This window comes from Dermochelys coriacea, chromosome 1 (genome assembly GCF_009764565.3).
Source record: "Dermochelys coriacea isolate rDerCor1 chromosome 1, rDerCor1.pri.v4, whole genome shotgun sequence".
Classification (NCBI taxonomy): Eukaryota; Metazoa; Chordata; order Testudines; family Dermochelyidae; genus Dermochelys; species Dermochelys coriacea.
Window position 1 is genome coordinate 125806853 of NC_050068.2, and position 17306 is coordinate 125824158.

Here is a 17306-nt window from a genome sequence, read left to right on the forward strand (position 1 = left end):
GTTGGGTACTAAGCCGTTTGGAAAATCTGGCCAAAAGTATTTCATCCTCTCTGACACCAGGAATGGCTGCACAGAACATTACTGCAATGCACCCTAAATAAGAACTGTTTAAAGGAAATATGGGCAAAGTAGGATCTGACACAGCCCAGGTGATGAGTCAGACTTGGCATGACCACTAATAATGAGGTCAAATCAGAATTTAGGAATGGTGAGATTGTACCTCTGCTTCTACTCAAAGTTTGGGTATGGGGACACATTCTCAGCTTAGATATATTTTTGGGAATCTCTAATAGGTTTAGAGGGCCAAAGTGGATATTAATACAAGATATTTCAGCAAGGTGCAGAAATCAGGCAATGCAGGAAGGGTCAAATGAAGAGCTTAGGTTTTAGAATTTTAAAAGGAATTTAGGCATGAATGGAATTTTGACTCATAAGTGCCTAAATCCCTTTAAAAATGAGAGTTAGGCTCCTAAATCAGTTAGATGTTACAATGCTGAAGGCAGCAATGGCTAAATACTATAAAAAATTTTGGCCCTAATAAGTAGAAGCCAATCAAAAAAGAAGCCAGGAAAAAGCTGAGAAAGCAACTCAGACAGGCTCCAAGCAGGCAAGAGAAAGTTTCCATCTAGTAATTCATAGGTTAGCGGAGTCTTAGAGTTGTTAATATTTTATATACATATTTTAAATATAGCCAAATCAAACATAGCCAAGGGAAGGTAGAGGAGTCTGGGTGGTCTATGAGGAGGAGTGGGTAGGATCCACATAGTCACTCCCTTTGGCCCCATATACATTAATCAGCAAAATAATGCAGCCTTAAGATATTATCTTTTCTGCACAGCCCCTGTCATGTCCAGGAGATAGCTTTGATAGTATGGCTTCAATGGAGATGTGCTGCCAGGGATGGGGGTGGGGAAAGGTATGGGGATCAGAGCTGGTCTAAATGATGTTCGGCGATTCACATTAGGGGATCCTCAAAGGGATTCTCTCCCTCTGAGCCCTCCCATGGGCTTTTCAGTAAGGGGGGGGAAGGATCTGAGTCATTATTTTTATTGTTACTTGACAGCAGGAATCAGTTATCACTGGGGTGTGGCGGCAAGAATAACTTTCACAGCCCTCTACCACAGTACTAAGACTGGCTGTGCATATTACAATTTTCAGCCTCCACTAGGGTTGGGTCTGGTGTTGACTGTTCCTCACTCTGGCAGCGCCAGGTATGCTACCCCATTGCTCCGGCAGCTGCTGAAAAGGGAGCTTCCTTCCCTCTTACGTCCTCCGCCATGCTCTAAGGAATGCATTAGGGATTGGACTGACAGCCCCAGACCAGTTAGAGGAGATTGCCATCAGCCAGGAGAGGCCTGTCCTCTTTAAGAACCAAAGGTGAACCATTCCCCAAATGGTCTCCATGGGAGAGCTAATCCCTCAACCAACCAGCTACTGGACAGCCAGAGGATACATCAGCCACCACTGCTGCTGCTAGAAGAGCTAGCTGCAAGATAGAAGGATCACCTAGAGGAGCCTCTAGGCGGTGGACTAAGGGATTCTCCTTCCATGGGATATCAAGGGAAATTATTTTGGGGGTGGGGAAGTATTTTACACAGGATGTGTCTTATATATGACCACAAGTGAAACATTGCAGGCAGCCCTTTGCTAGAATGTTGGTAGTACATCCTTGCATAGAAATTCAGTATAAAAATGATGCTGAGCTAGTGAACCTCTATCCACAAATGTCAAGAGATTCAAAGTTATGGTTACTACAGCATTTTTAATTTTGGCACACTGCAATGTATCTGAGCTACATCTTCAGCAGTGGATAGATACTTCTAAGACTTGCCATACTGGAACATATTAATTTGGTCCATCTAGACTGGTATCTTGTTTCATGAAATGGACTTCATTAAATCCTATTTCATACAGCTAGCCAACTGTATAATCCTAAATAAACAAAAAGAGAATCCATTTGCTCAAAAAAATCACTTGATTTTAAAGCTTTTCATACAGTTAACCTTCAATATATTTTCTTTACAGAGCAGGGTGTGCACTATCACCTTCTTTATCACACCAGCAAAATGGGAATGTCCCACAGCACGGCTGCAGCCAGGGCTTCCACATAATGTTGTACAAAGAGAGCTGTTGTGGGACTGGAGTCAGTGTCTGGCGATGCTCCTGAACAGCTCTTTCTATTCTGCTTATTATTGTATCAAACAGGGGCTCAGTGGCAGTAGACAGAGGTTTGGCCTCAGATGGGTCTCTGGAGAGATCAAAGAGTAAAGGAGGGTCATGATGGGTTACACCTTCCCCAGAACATGGGCAAATTCCTCTTCTGTAACACGCTCCAGCACCCTCTGGATGGAATATTGGAGTCACATAATGAGCCTTCCACAGTGCACCACCTGGTAGGAGAGAAACCAGAAGTAAGATGATGCATACAGACATAAAATGGCATTAGAAGAGTGAAAGGTCTTTCAGCAGTGAACATATTTTCATCCCTTAACAAGTAAAGTTTTTAATTTGTAACACAAAGTGCCAAGCTTTGCCTTCATACAGCTGAATAGGTATTCAGACTTTGGGTCCATCCAAACAGGATTAAGTCAATACTACCCCTCCCAGAGCAACTGAGCAGGGAGAACCTTGGTTCTGTACCCAATATTTTGGTCAGCATACTTGTGCCCGTAGCGTGTATATCAAAATATACATGCAGAACAGCAGCAAATTATTGCTGCTCTGTGAGTACCTGCACTGTTCCTAGGTGGCACAGCTAAACACTGTCCCCTATCCCAGGCTTGTTGCAAAGCTACGATCTAGCCTATATTAAAATTGAATTATACAATACATATGCTTTCCTAGAGATTGAAGCCATCATTGTTTTTGGAAGAACCTTTATACTCACTGTCCTTTTGATGCCACCGTACTGCATGTAAATACATGCCACAGTAGTGAAACAGGAACTCGTGCCCTGAGTGCTGAATGGACCCCTGCAGTAAAGGCATCAGGTTCTGGCCATCGATCACCCTAATGTTGATGGAGAGAATGGTAGTCACCAAACTGCAGTGAGTTGCAGGATAACAAGTTCTGTACTCAGCTGTCATTGCATATGAAAACACTTGCAATTGAAAGCATGATTGAAAATTTACTTTTGGAACAAGGAACATTTATGAGTAAGGGGTGAATCTCAAACATGTAAAAGATTTATATGAACTATATGCAGCTTAGGCAGAGGTGAAAGTAAGCCAGTCTGGCCCGATCCGGTACGGAGTACCGGTAAAAAAAGATGCAGTAGTGTACTGGCAAATAAGTGGAGTATTCAATACTGGCTTACTTTCATCTCTTTTGGCTGCAGAACAAAAAGTTCAAACTCAAAGCTAATAAAAGCGTGGAAAGGGAAAACTCACTGTCACATTGGTTTCTCTCCTCCCTCCTCCTCCAGCCAGGCTGCCCACGTGACTAGGCTCCCCTTTCCCCCAACCCTCCCACTCAGCAGGGGCTGCAGGGGCTCCCCTCTAGCTTATAGCAGGGAGCAGGGGGACTGGCTGAGGGAGAAGCCTCCCCAGGATGCCTGCTGTCTGCATAGGAACAGTTTAAACTTGCTGCTCCCTCCTTGGTTCAGACTGAGATTTGGGGCTCTTTCTGGCATCCTTGTTAATTTCATTCACAGTTGTTGGGGGGGGATGGGGGGGGTGGAAGGTGAGACCAAGGCAGGGGCAGAATACAATAGGCATTTCACTGCACAGCTTAAATCCAGAGCTAATAAAAGCCAGTGGAAGGGGAAAACTCACTGTCACATTGGTTTCTCTCCTCCCTCCTCCTCCAGCCAGGCTGCCCGGCATGGCTAGCCTCCCCCTTTCCCTGACCTCCCCGCCCATGTCAGCAGGGGCTGCAGTGGCTCCCCTCTAGCTTGTAGCAGGGAGCAGAGGGACTGGCTGAGTGAGAAGCTTCCCCAGGATGCCTGCTGTCTGCATAAGAACAGTTTAAATTTAGCTGTTCACTCTGTGGTCTGAAATCTGGATATTCAGGGAAATTATTGTGCCTCCTTTGAAAGAAATAGTAGTTTTCATTCCACTCTCTTTATATATTGAATTAAATACCTGAAATGTCCTTAGGACATTGGGGCTCAGATCTCTTTGTTTTGTTGGTGTCGGTGTCCTGCAGAGTGCGGAGGCTGAAATTAACAAAACTTTCTCTGTATCTAAATGTGCTTCTGCTGTTATAGCTATTTTTGTACAGGAAGGGGAAGAGGAATAAGCGATACTGGTATAAGGCACTTTAATAACAGTATCATTGCAATGATTTCCCTGAATATCCAGTTTTCCCCTCCAGACCCTTTGTGGTTTTGTCTATGGGGCTATTTGCTTTCCAGGTGAATCTTTAGTTGTTTTACCAAAATTGCTTTGACTAAAATAAAACCTGATTATCAGAACACATCTTCCCACCATGTTCTCCATGTTTTTTTTTTGTTTTTTTTTTTAAACAGTAACATTTCAAAGAGGATCTGCAAGCAGTTTGGACATCGCAACCATGATCCTCTGCTGGGGAGGGAATGGGATAGATTTGAACTTGGAAATGGTTCCTGATTTTGATTGTATTTTTTGTGTATTATATTATTGAAGATCACCTCATCCAGGGGGCAGAAAAGAACTGCCCAAGCTTTGGTACCCGCCCCCCCGCAACAACCGTGAGTGAAATTAACAAGGAAGCCAGAAATAGCCCCTCATTCCGCAGTTCAGACAAGGAGTGAACAGCGGAACAGAGAGGCTAGCCACCTTGGGCAGCTTGGCTGGAGGAGGAGAGAAACCAATGTGACAGTGAGTTTTCCCCTTCCACTGGCTTTTATTAGCTCTGGATTTAAGCTGTGCAGCCAAATGGCTACTGTATTCTGCCCCTGCCTTGGTCTCACACAACCCCCAGGCCCTGCTCCCAGCAACAACCCTGAGTGAAATTAACATGAAAACCAGAAATAACCCCGAATCCCGCGGTTCAGACCGCGGAGTGAACAGCTAAGTTTAAACTGTTCTTATGGAGACAGAAGGCATCCTGGGGAGGCTTCTCCCTCAGCCAGTCCCTCTGCTCCCTGCTACACCTAGAGGGGAGCCCCTGCAGCCCCTGCTGAGTGTGGGGGTTGGGGGAATGGGGAGCCTAGCTCCGTCGGCAGCCTGGCTGGAGGAGGAGGAGGAGGAGGAGGGAGGACAAGGAGAAAAATGTGACAGTGAGTTTTCAGGCTTATTCCAATAGTAACGTTTTATTACAGACAGTACTGGTAGTAGGAATAGTAACTTTATTTTCTATATCTAAGTCATGCAATGGGAGGGATCCATGAAGTATGTAGGAGAGTGGGTTGCTTGTGTTTGGACTGTAGGGGTAAGAAATGTAACTTACTTCCACCCTGGCCATGCCCCTTCCGCCTAAGGCCCCACCCCTTCCGGGGGGGAGGGGCAGAGAGAGTGAGACCGTACCGGTAAGAGCTGTGTTTTACTTTCACCCCTGAGCTTAGGGATCTGAAAAAGTAGGCTGAAAATCACATGATAAACATCCAATATTGAGATCTAATGTTAGGATCATTTTCAAATAAAGATTTCATATTGGAAATTTAAAGTAATGAATATGTTTTACAATTTCTGTACCTGTCCTGGGGCACTATCCCTCCAGCCAGATAAGTCACCGTAGGGTAAATGTCCATAAGACTTGTAGGTTCATCGATAACCGTGTCTGCAGGTAACACTCCTGGCCATCTAAATATCCCTGGCACACGGATCCCTCCTTCCCAGCCTCCCATAGCTTTTCCACCTATTGTTAAATAACAAGGCAATAGAAGATATTTTAGAAACATGAAGTATTGCTTACTTAACCTGCCTAACATTATTGGTTTATCCTTAATTAAGCCCCTCAAACTTTTTTCAGTTTTAGCATGAGCCCATCCTCCTCAGGAACAAATTTAGTTGTTTCAATCCATTAAAATGGATTTTCTTCAGCTGCCCCCTCAGTAGCTTACCTATCTATTGATTCCCCTTTGTTTTACAGATAAGAAAATTGTCACACTGGACCATAGCATGGATCACATTTTACTACGTAGATAGTCACATTGATGCCTCCCTCCCCATTCACAATTCAATGGATCACGTTCCATTCACAATCACGTAATATCCCATTAGAACTATAGCAACTGTTTACTGTTGTAAGAGTATTTAATGTGTCTTAGCGATTTTTAATGCAATTTAGCATGTGACCAGCCAGTTCTCCATGGAGCACCAGTTTGAGGACCTCTGAATTAAAGCGTTCCATCCAATCACCTAGTTACATATGTACGAGTATCTCCTGGCATTTTTTTTTGAACATTTTAATACCATAAGAAAATAGATGCAGCTTTATCAATTCCTTTCACAAAATATTGAAATCCTCTTTTACCCCTAGATTTTGAGCAGTCTAGCTTTGATTAATTACTTGCACAGTGGAGTGATCAGCCAGTGAGGTACCAAGACCAGGCTGGTGCAGAGGGCAGTGGAGAGGTGGGGGCAGCGGTTCCAGCAGCAGCAAGTGAAACTGAGGATGCAGCAGCAGAAAGTGAGTAGAGAAGCCTAAGAGGTGCTGCTGGAGAAGAAGTCCCTCCCCGCCCTTTGTGCTGCATAATTCAACTGTGTTAGCCAATACATATATGCTAGGCCTAGTATACACCACGTTAATAGATATTATGTGCATGGTATTAATGTAACTCACATGGGTGTTGGGAAGTCATCAGGGCCGGTGCAAGGAGGTTTCATGCCCTAGGCAAAACTTCCATCTTGTGCCGCGCCCCCCCCCCCGCCCTGCGGTAGCTCCTCATGCCCCCCTCCGCCCTGAGGTGCCCCCCTGGCGGCAGCTCCATGCCGCCCCCTCCCTCCTTCCCCTCAGCCCGGGGAGTCCTCCCTGCGGCAGCTCCCTGCCGCCCCTTCCCTGCCCCCCCCGTCCCAGGGAGCCCTCCCTGTGGCAGCTCCCTGCTGCCCCCTCCCTCCCCTCGTCCCAGGGAGCCCCCCCTGTGGCAGCTCCCCACCCCAGCTCACCTCTGCTCCACCTCCTCCCCGAGCACGCCGCTGCTTCTCCCGCCTCCCAGGCTTGCGGTGCCAATCAGCTGTTTGGCACGCAAGCCTGGGAGGGAGTGAAGCAGAGCGGGGCGGTGCTCAGGGGAAGAGGCAGAGCAGAGGTGAGCTGGGCTGGGGAGTGGTTCCCCTGTGCGCTGCCCCCTTTTCCCCCCGTTACTAGCTGCAGGTGGCCCTCCCCGCGCCCCCCTGCCCCAGCTCACTTCCACTCCACCGCCGTCCCCCAACCACTTGGCGCCCTAGGCGACTGCCTAGTTCGCCTAGTAGTTGCACCGGCCCTGAAAGTTATGTTTCCTGAATGTATTATGCTCTTCTCACAATTCTGCCCACACATGCCATTCATCTCACAGCACTTTGCAAACCTGAAGTCAGCTTTGGCATTAGAAAATAGAAACATGCCAAAGGAAAGATGCATGAATACTTTCTACCAAGTACAGTTAGAGAGTTCCATCAGCACTTGGAATGTAGTATTTAAAATGAGATATGGAAAAGTATAGGGAGGTACCAAAGACAAAGCTGGCACAAACTGGTGGGTTAAACTTAAACTTTAAGTGATGTATAAAGAGTTTTGCAACTTGTAAAGTCATACTATAAATAGTACTAGCCGAAATGCGTACCTTGAAGTACACCTTCTGTGTAAGGTGAACATACTGTGAGATAAGAATTGCTTCCTGGATGGAGGGTATATATGTCTTTGTTTGGAATTGTACTGCTTTGTCTTTAGACTGTAAAATCAGATAAACCTTTTGGTCAATAACTAAAGGTGAAGAACCAACAGAATAAGGTGTTAATGGAGAATTGACTAGCAGGTCAGTGAACATAGGCCCCCTCAAGAGTCAACAAAGTGAAGCCAGTAAGAGGACATGCAGGGGCTTGGAACTCTATTGCTGTGGTCCCAGAGGCAGAGGTGGTCAAAACATCAGCTGCAACTGAACTTTGTATGTGGGAGACCCCTGCCTCCAGGCAGTGATGAGCTGCCAAAATCTTAACAACCGATTCCCTCTTCACCCCATGAGGGGGTCGTGGCCTGCCCCCCCCCCCGGACCCTTGCCCCATCCACCCTCTTCCCCCATGGGAGCTGCTGGAAGCGGCGCAGGCCAAGGGATGTATTGGCCGCCACTTCCAGCAGCTCCCATTGGCCTGGAGCAGCGAACCGCGGCCACTGGGAGCCGCAATCAGCCGAACCTGAGGACGAGGCAGGTAAACAAACCAGCCTGGCCCGCCAGGGGCTTTCCCTGCACAAGCGGCGGAACAAGTTTGGGAACCACTGGAGTAGAGTGTTTAGCAGCAGCTCTGTTCTAGAACAGCTTGATGATCCTGGTGTGAGACCTATGACCATCACAACAAGGCTGGAGGTGACAACTTCCAAATTATTCCTGCTATCCCTCCTGTATCTCTTAGGTTAGAAAGCAGTCTTTTGAGTTGCTTCATATTTTCAACCCAGTGTAAATGAAAGTACCCCTGATTTAAGGGGGTAGAAATTTTAAGTATTATTGGTCAGTGGTCCTGTTTAAAAAAAAATTGGGAAAAAATAGTCACAAGCCAATTTGCAGTACCATATATGCGTATTACTGAAACGATCAGTGTTTTATTTTCTACCCAGAAGACATATTCTAAAAGATAAAAAGGCTCTCCAACTGGGGTTCGCAAGAGAGAATGAAGGTGGAGTGTAAAGATTAGTGCATGGCTAAGAAAGTCTGGAGTATGAGAGCTCTTCCTAGACAGAGACCATTCAATAGAAAAAGTCAAAGGGAAACAGTCTATGAATGTACAATCAGAAAGAATTTCTGTTCCTTTTAACAAAATAAGTGACCAGGTCATAGAAGAAAAACCTGTTGGACTATATTCTGTTATTTAGGTGAAACCAAACAGCTAGGCCTTAAACCCTATTGCTTAAGACCTACAAACCATTCAGAAGGTTGAAGATTAAAATCCTGGGAGAAGTAGGCTTAAAATAGATTTTGACTGGAGGTTCTAAATGACAGAGGGGACAATGATTTGAAGGTCATTTTACATTCACATCTGCTAAAGGTGGAAGTGTGATTGATTATATCACAGTTCCAATTATAAGTTGGTTTTCTTTCTCAGATCTTTTAGTGACAGCAATCATCAACCCTTGTAGATTAATTTCTGCTCTCTGACCACTTTCCCTCAGATGGATTTAGACAGATTGTGTCTCACTTCTGATTCTGAAGTTGTAAATTTGTTGTGAATTAAGTTGCATCCATAGTTAAGAACAAAATTGGAGAGAAACTTGAATGCAGTGAGTTGTTAGTTTTGAAAAAACACCTTTTGAATATTAATGATCCAGCACAGGCTCATAGTACTTATTGAGAAATACATATAATATTTATTGTTAAAAATACAGGTTACCTGACTACTAAAAAGATTATTTTCATATAAGAATCTAGTATGAGTCAGCTTACTTTGGTCATAAGAAACAGCTTCAGATAATGTGTGTCAGAAATCATGGTTCTCCTGATTCTATTGAGAAATTAGTTATCCTCAGAAGGGAATAGAGCAAATAGCTGAATAAAAGTTGGAGCATCAAAAGGCCCTTTGAAAACACTTTGAACTTGATGCCACAGAGAAAAAAAAATCATCTTTATTTTGGAAGCTGGTCGCAATAGGTATGACAAGATAAAAGTTAATATTGAAGCCTTTATCCCCAAACCTTTGTTCCTTTCCAGAATGGCTTCCAGTCTCCAGATAAATTACAATTTTGATAAACCAACAATGTCCTAACAAAGCTCCTAGGGAGGATGTTATCGCAACAGAATTTTATAAGGACAGTATAAATTTGTGGGCCCCTGACCCCTATGTTAGTAAATTATTTACTAATATAAATAATACAAGAATTTCTCCCCTCCATGTTGGTCCACCAGTTATATTGTTCTTCTTTACAAAAAAGGTGACATGAATGAGTCTGTGAATTACCAACCAACTTGTCTTTTACATATGATTTTTAAACTACACTAGAGCTCTCCCGTGGATATTAAAGGTTTAGGTAGAAAGTTGTAATTTATTTGCTGAGAAACAAGCTGGTTTCAGGAATGGCTGCTCTATCATTGAAAACTATTTTACCCTGCCACCGCTAGTGGAGTTTCCTGCTGGCCATCCTGGGGATTAGCTTTGGCCAGACATTTTGCCCTCCCCGGCAGTGTCTCTCCCATGGTCCTCTCACCATGTGGACCCCTCTTATTCCAGGAACTGCAGTTTCCTTTTCATGACTCAACCCTCCAGCCAAGTCACCATATGTGTTCCCCCTTCCAGGGCTGGAAAGTCTCTCTTCATAAACAGACTCAGGCAGTGCCCCACCGGTGCCACTTCATCATCAGCTGGTAGGGGGACCTGGACCTTCCCTCTATTCCAAGTCCCTGCTCAGGGGCCCTCTCACTGGCAGGCAAGGTTTGACCTACCCTATACTTTGCTGCTTTTCCCCTGAACTTTGCTTACCTCTTTTGGCTCTCCCCCTTTTCTGGGCTTACCAAGCTACACTCTCTCCTCCCAAGGAGTGACTGGAGACTCCTTCCTTCCAGCCCCTTCTGTTGCTAGTTTCCTGGCTTATATAGTCCCTGGCTCTTTCTGCCCAGTTTAGCCTCTTCTAATTAAATCGCTGCTCCCTGTCTCCTCTTCCAGGGCAGTTAATTGGCCAATTTATCCATCTTAATCCCCCCAGGCCTGCTGTGGGGTGAACACCCCATCATATACCCGTATTCATTTAATTCATAAATATTGCTCCCCCAAAGGGGGGGAATTTTTTGTGGTCCTTATTGACCTGAAATTGGCTTTTGATTCCATTGTTAGAAGTCATCTCTGGGAGAAACTTGTGAGGGCTGTCATAGCTCTTAGGCTACTCTCTCTTCTGAGAGCCCTTAATAGCCAAACAGTGGCCAAATGTAGGATAGGGCAACGAGGTGAGTTAACTGACCCTATCTCCATCATAAAGGGAGTCCACCAGAGTTTTTTATTGGCCCCTTTCCTATTTCATGTTGTTATTGGCCCCTTTCCTATTTACACTAATGAAGTTCCGGTGACTTTAGAACGGGTGTAGTGTTTCCCTTCCTGAAGTTTGTACCAATTTACATTGGCCTTTCTTTATGCAGATGCCACGGTTTTGCTGCCTCAAATACTTCTGGGCTTAAAGTGTATGTTAAAGGATTTTAGCTCTTTTTGCCAGCAGGAGTACCTGACCATAAATTACCAGAAAATTAAAGTAATTTCCTTTGGCCACAGACTGAAGCTTCTTAAGTGGATGATTGAGGGCTATTATATTGAACAGGAACACTGAAACCCTTTTGGGTATTTGTTTGACATATCATGGTTAATGGGATAAATCTATAGAAGAGGTAAAGAAGAAAGCCTTAAGTTCTATGCCACTGGTGCTTTATTTTACATGGGTCCACGGGGGTAATTTAATCATTCAGGCTTTTAGAGTTTTCAGGGATAAAGTCCATGCCCAAATATTATATGGTGTGGACATTTGGAGCTGGAAAACACTTAACGTGTTAGAGGTTGTGCAAAAAAAGTTTTAAGGAGAGTGCTCCGCTTCCCAAATTACCCACCATCTGCTTTACATAGGGCAGATGTAGGATATTGTACAATTTCAACTAAGGCTCAGTGCTTTTGCATTAATATTGGCTATGTGTTCAGCATATGAATCTACAGAGCCTTGGAAGGCTATGTCTGGAGGAACAGCTTAACAAGACACATACCCCAAAATTCCCCTGGCTTTTGCAAGTCCATTGTTCTCTCCATTCCTTGGGCTTCTCAGAACTTGACCTGGCAAGGATGTGAAATTTTTACTCAAGTTTTGAGCAGGAAATATTTGCAGACAACAGGATGTCAGCTGTCCACCCAACAAATATGTCCCATTGGCTTTCTCATTTAAAAAATATTAATAGTTACAAGAAATATTTGGATATTTTGAATAATAAGTTAAGGAGAGCCTTTACAGCTTTCTGTTCTCAAACTATGCATTCAGCCTATTTGGAAGGGAGGTACACTGATATTGAGAGACATAGTTGTCTTTGTCAAGAAGGTCTGGCCAGGTCAAAGATCTACTATGCTGTCTACTTTCTTGTCACCTGGAATTAAATGGTTAGCCCCATTCCTTGCTCAGATGCTTTTTACCACACCACATCAAATACCGGATTACTTTTTATGGGGAAAAAATGTTTAGATTATATGGGCTGTTACCATATTTGCTTGGTCAGAGGAAAAAGAAAGTAGATGAGACCTAGATCTTTAATCTTTAGGACCTAGAACTTTAATCCTTGTTATGTTATTTCTATATATTGTTTCAGAGGTATCTATATAATTTTAAAGGTGTAACTGATTTTGTGAGAAGGGTTAATCTTGTGTTTTCAATTTTTTAATTTTTAAAATTTGTATCTATTTTAATGAGTGCTGTTGATTTTTACAATACGCCTTAATTTGAGATGCATTATGGCCTAATGCTAAGATGCTATTTTAATAAATATGATTTGATTACTTACTTGCTGCCTATGGTACCTTTAAATACTCTGTTGATTATATCAGGAAGACAATTTGCATTTTTAAGGAATTCACTCTGGATAACAATTCTTACCTTTGTATATTCCGTTCCAACCACCTAATTGGGCTTTTCCTTCTTGAGCTTCCAAGAACCCACCATGGTCAGAGGCAAAGTATGTGAGTGTGGTATTTTTCAAACCTTTCTTATCAATAGCATCCAAGACCCTGCCTGTAAATAAAAATAGTGATAAGTATGTACCAAGAAACAAAAGTAGAGCTAGAACTAGCAAAATAAATATTGACTCCAGTCCTACAAATATGCACACACTTAACACTAACCATGTGAGTAGACCCGTTGAGCTCAAGTGGACTACTTGCAAAGGTAAAGATAAGCGTATATTGAAGTGTTTGTGAGCTCTGAACCTTTGCTTGTGATTTTATTGACAATTTTTAAATGCAAAGGAAAGGTATGATGTACCATTAGCCCATTATTATTATCATTAGTAGTAGAAGTATTGTGGTAGTGCCTATGAACCCTAGGCTTGGACCAGGACTCTGTTGTGGTAGGTGCAGGACAAACACAGAGCAAAAAGTGGTCCTTGTCTTGGAGACCTTACAATTTGAGGGCACATCTACACAAACGCTGACTGTGTGGCTAGCGGAGGTGTAAATCTACAGCTCTCCAGTATGCCATGCATTAGCTGTCTGTGTGGACCCTGCTGCTATGCACTGAACATTCCCTAGTCTGCACTGACGTATTGCAGTTTGAATCAAAAGTATGTCCATAGACCGTCCTCAGACAGCCTGGGTCAGATTACCAGATGCACTAGGGAATGGTCAGTGCAGACAACTGCCCGGTGGAGAGCTATACCTTTACACACCCCAGCTTACCGCACAGGTTTGTGTAGATGAGCCCTCAGCAGCAGACTACCACAGTGAGTAATCAGAAACAATGACTCTCCTTTTATGAATGTTGTGAGCATTTTAATTGTGTGTTAGGTTGTTAGAGCAAGTACCATTTATTAAATTGACTTACCCACCATCCAGTCCATCTCCTCTACATTATCTCCATATAAACCATATCTGCTCTTCCCAAGAAACAACTCCGTGGTGATGAGGGGTGTGTGAACATGTAGAAAGGAAACAAAGAGGAGGAACGGCCCATGCTTGTTTCTTTAAAAGAATTAATCTGTTATTTCCTTGCAAAGAAGTACCTTACCTTATACACATACTTTGCTTTTTTAAAAATTCAAATTTAAAACTCTTTTGTGAAGAACATCTGTGATATTAATTTGTGCTAATGTTCCAGTAACTAGATGCATATGGGATTAGTTTCTGTGGAATCATAGGACTGGAAAGGACCTTGAGAGGTCATATAGTCCAATCTCTTGCACTCATGGCAGGACTAAGTATTATCTAGACCATCCCTGACAGGTGTTTGTCTAACTTGCTGTTAAAAATCTCCAATGATGGAGATTCCATAACCTCCCTAGGAAATTTATTCCAGTGCTTAACCACCCTGACACTTAGGAAGTTTTTCCTAATGTCCAACTTATACCTTCCTTACTGAAATTTAATTGTTTCTTGTCCTATCCTCAGAGGTTAAGAAAAACAATTTTTCTCCCCCTCCTTGTAACAACCTTTTATATACTTGAAAACTGTTATGTCCCCTCTCAGTCTTCTCTTTTCCAGACTAGACAAACCCAATTTTTTCAATCTTCCCTCATAGGTCATGTTTTCTAGACCTCAAATCATTTTTGTTGCTCTTCTCTGGACTTTCTCCAGTTTGTCCACATTTTTTCTGAAATGTGGCACCCAGAATTGGACACAATACTCCAGCTGAGGCCTAATCAGTGCAGAGTAGAACGGAAGAATTACTTCTCATGTCTTGCTTACAACACTCCTGCTAATACATCCCAGAATATGTTCACTTTTTTTTTTGCAATAGTGTTACACTGTTGACTCATATTTAGCTTGTGGTCCACTATGACCCCAGATCCCTTTCTGCAGTACTCCTTCCTAGGCAGTCATTTCCCATTTTGTATGCATGCAACTGATTGTCCCTTCCTAAATGGAGAACTTTGCATTTATCCTTATTGAATTTCATCCTTTTTATTTCAGACCATGTCCAGATCATTTTGAATTTTAATCCTATCCTCCAAAGCACTTGCATCCCCTCCCAGCTTGGTATCATCTACAAACTTTATAAGTGTACTCTCTATGCCATTATCTAAATCATTGATGAAGATATTGAACAGAACCAGATCCAGAACTGATCCCTGTAAGACCTGTAAGACTCATTATGCCCTTCCAGCATGACTCTGAATCACTGATAACCACTCTCTGGGAATGGTCTTCCAACCAGTTATGCTCCATCTAGGTTGGTAGCTCCATCTAGGTTGCATTTCCCTAGTTTGTTTATGAGGAGGTCATGCGAGGTATTATTAAAAACTTTACTAAAGTTAAGATATACCACGTCTACCACTTCCCCCCTATCCTCAAGGCTTTTTACCCTGTCTAATGACAGGTTTCAGAGTAGCAGCCGTGTTAGTCTGTATTCGCAAAAAGAAAAGGAGTACTTGTGGCACCTTAGAGACTAACAAATTTAACAAAATTTGTTAGTCTCTAAGGTGCCACAAGTACTCCTTTTCTTTTTACCCTGTCTAAGAAAGCTAACAAGTTGGTTTGACATGGATTTGTTCTTGACAAATCCATGCTGACTGTTACTTATCACCTTATTATTTTCTATATGTTTTGCTTTATTATTTGCTCCATTATCTTTCTGGGTACAGAAGTTAAACCCAGTGATTACAAAATTACATTAATTTTTGAATATTTAAAATATTCCCCTTTGTCTTCTATTCACAAGCAGAGAGGTTTCATTCTGGAGGCCAGATTCTTTGCTGATGTAAATCAGCTGAAGTCAAGAGAGTTATGAAAATTTATACCAGGTGAGAAACTAGCCCTAGTTTGGTGCCTGACTCTTTTAAGACCCCAATTCATTGCTGCGACAGAGAGAAAAGGAGGAACATAATGAAGCACCAATAAAGATCAGTAGCTGAGGTGAGCTGCAATCATTTAAAATACTCTGGTCTCATCAGGACACAAAGCAATTCTATAAACAGAGCCTGGAAGTTTTCTGTCCAAAAGCTGAACATTTTGAAAATTTAAGAGTTCCTGAAAACATTAAATTAGAAGGAAAACCTTCAGGCAGCCTTAACTTAAAAGGAAAATGTTGGCACAAGAACAAATGGATACAAACTGGCTATGAATACATTCAGACTGGAAATTAGAAGAAGGTTTCTAACTATTAGAAGAGTAAGCCAGCCTCCCAATTGGAGCCAGCCTCCCAACTGGAGTTGAAGAAGCAAATAACCTAATCAGTTTTAAGAAAGAGATGGATTTATGAATAGAATTGCATGACTGGGTAGCCTGTGGTGGTGGTGGACTGGCCTTGACAGCCTGGAGGTCCCTTCTGATCTGGGTCTTATGTTCCTAAAATCTCATGCCTCAGGGCTTCAACTGCTTACCAGTAATGGTCAGGAAGGGAATTCCCCCCTTGGTTCCCCCAGTGTATTTGTATATTTTGTCTCCTTCCTCTGAAACCTCAGAGATAGCCCTGACTAGAGATGGGACACTGAACAGGATGGGAAGGTGCTTTGAGATGGTACTGAGAATATTTTTATTTCAGGTGCTTGCTCATATGTTCAGTATCTCACTGATCGCCATATGTTGAGTCAGAAAGGATTTTTCCCTCAGGTTAGACTGGCAAACCTTGGCAGTTTTCACCTTCCACTAAAGCAAGGGGCAGGGTCACTTGCTAGAATAATCTTGGTATACTTCATTAAATCAATTGCAGGAACTTCAAGAATTGGTGCACCTCACTCCCTTCTCTTCTGTGCCTGTGCCACACGTGACACACACGTTTAGTCTTCTAAGGACTGTAATACGTTGATCTAACACTGGTTGTTAGTTTGGTGTGTGTGTGTGTGGGGGGGTTAGTGGCCTATGATATTCATGAGGTCAGACAAGGTGATTTGGTGGTCCTCTCTGGCCTTAAGCTCTATGTCCTTTACAGTCAAGATAATAATTACATATAGAGGGCTTTACATTTGAAAGCATTATTTAAAAATTAACTATTAGATCAATCAATTAGATAATTAAACAATGTAGTGAGATATTCAATAACTAAAACAAATATGTTCAAAATGAAATGTATTTTACCTTTCAATAAAAGAAATGGCCTCCCTCAGTATAAGGGATGTAGTTCTTTCTACCACCATTGGCTGCTCAGTAATTTCATGGTTTCTCATCATAATGCAGTCCCAATATCTAATGAATCCATAACTCGAGAACCAGGATGCAAAGAACAAAAAACCAAACCAAGCAAAACAGGTGATTATTTTCCAGGTGACTGAGACCAAGCCAGTAAGTCTTGCTATTGAAAGGGTGAGTACAGCAAGGACAATTGTCTGAGTGTAAAGCCAGAATTTGGTTCTCAAGACTCTGTCCTTCTCTGGAAGTTGAGTTATTTGACAGTCATTCATTAGACTAAATGGCATGCCATAAAAATAACCAAACCCATGGTTTAAAGGGTGATGACAGTAGTCGTTGCGGGATTCACAGTTCACACCTTGATGCCATTTGCCTGAAAATATATATATTTTAAAATGTAAAGTTACAATACAATACAATAATTGAAAATATGCTGGTCTCGTGAGGATAAAAAGCAAAACCCACCTCACT

The 17306-nt window shown here is 42.8% G+C and overlaps 1 protein-coding gene across 3 annotated transcripts in view; it reads right to left on the minus strand.

Annotated features, from left to right (window-relative positions):
• The window catches only part of LOC119862187 (arylsulfatase D-like), a 76364-nt gene that overhangs the window by 40596 nt on the left and 18462 nt on the right, over positions 1-17306 (minus strand). For 2 of the 3 annotated variants that reach the window (XM_038418428.2, XM_038418439.2), the window contains 6 exons: positions 16785-17208; positions 13597-13733; positions 12655-12789; positions 5616-5778; positions 2888-3009; positions 2019-2390 (listed from right to left, as the gene is read on the minus strand). In XM_038418428.2, the coding sequence (XP_038274356.1) occupies positions 2020-2390; positions 2888-3009; positions 5616-5778; positions 12655-12789; positions 13597-13733; positions 16785-17208 (1352 nt within the window). In that variant the 3' untranslated portion in view covers position 2019. Of the gene's footprint in view, positions 1-2018; positions 2391-2887; positions 3010-5615; positions 5779-12654; positions 12790-13596; positions 13734-16784; positions 17209-17306 lie in introns of those variants that run through there. The other variant, XM_043498510.1, reaches the window with a different exon arrangement.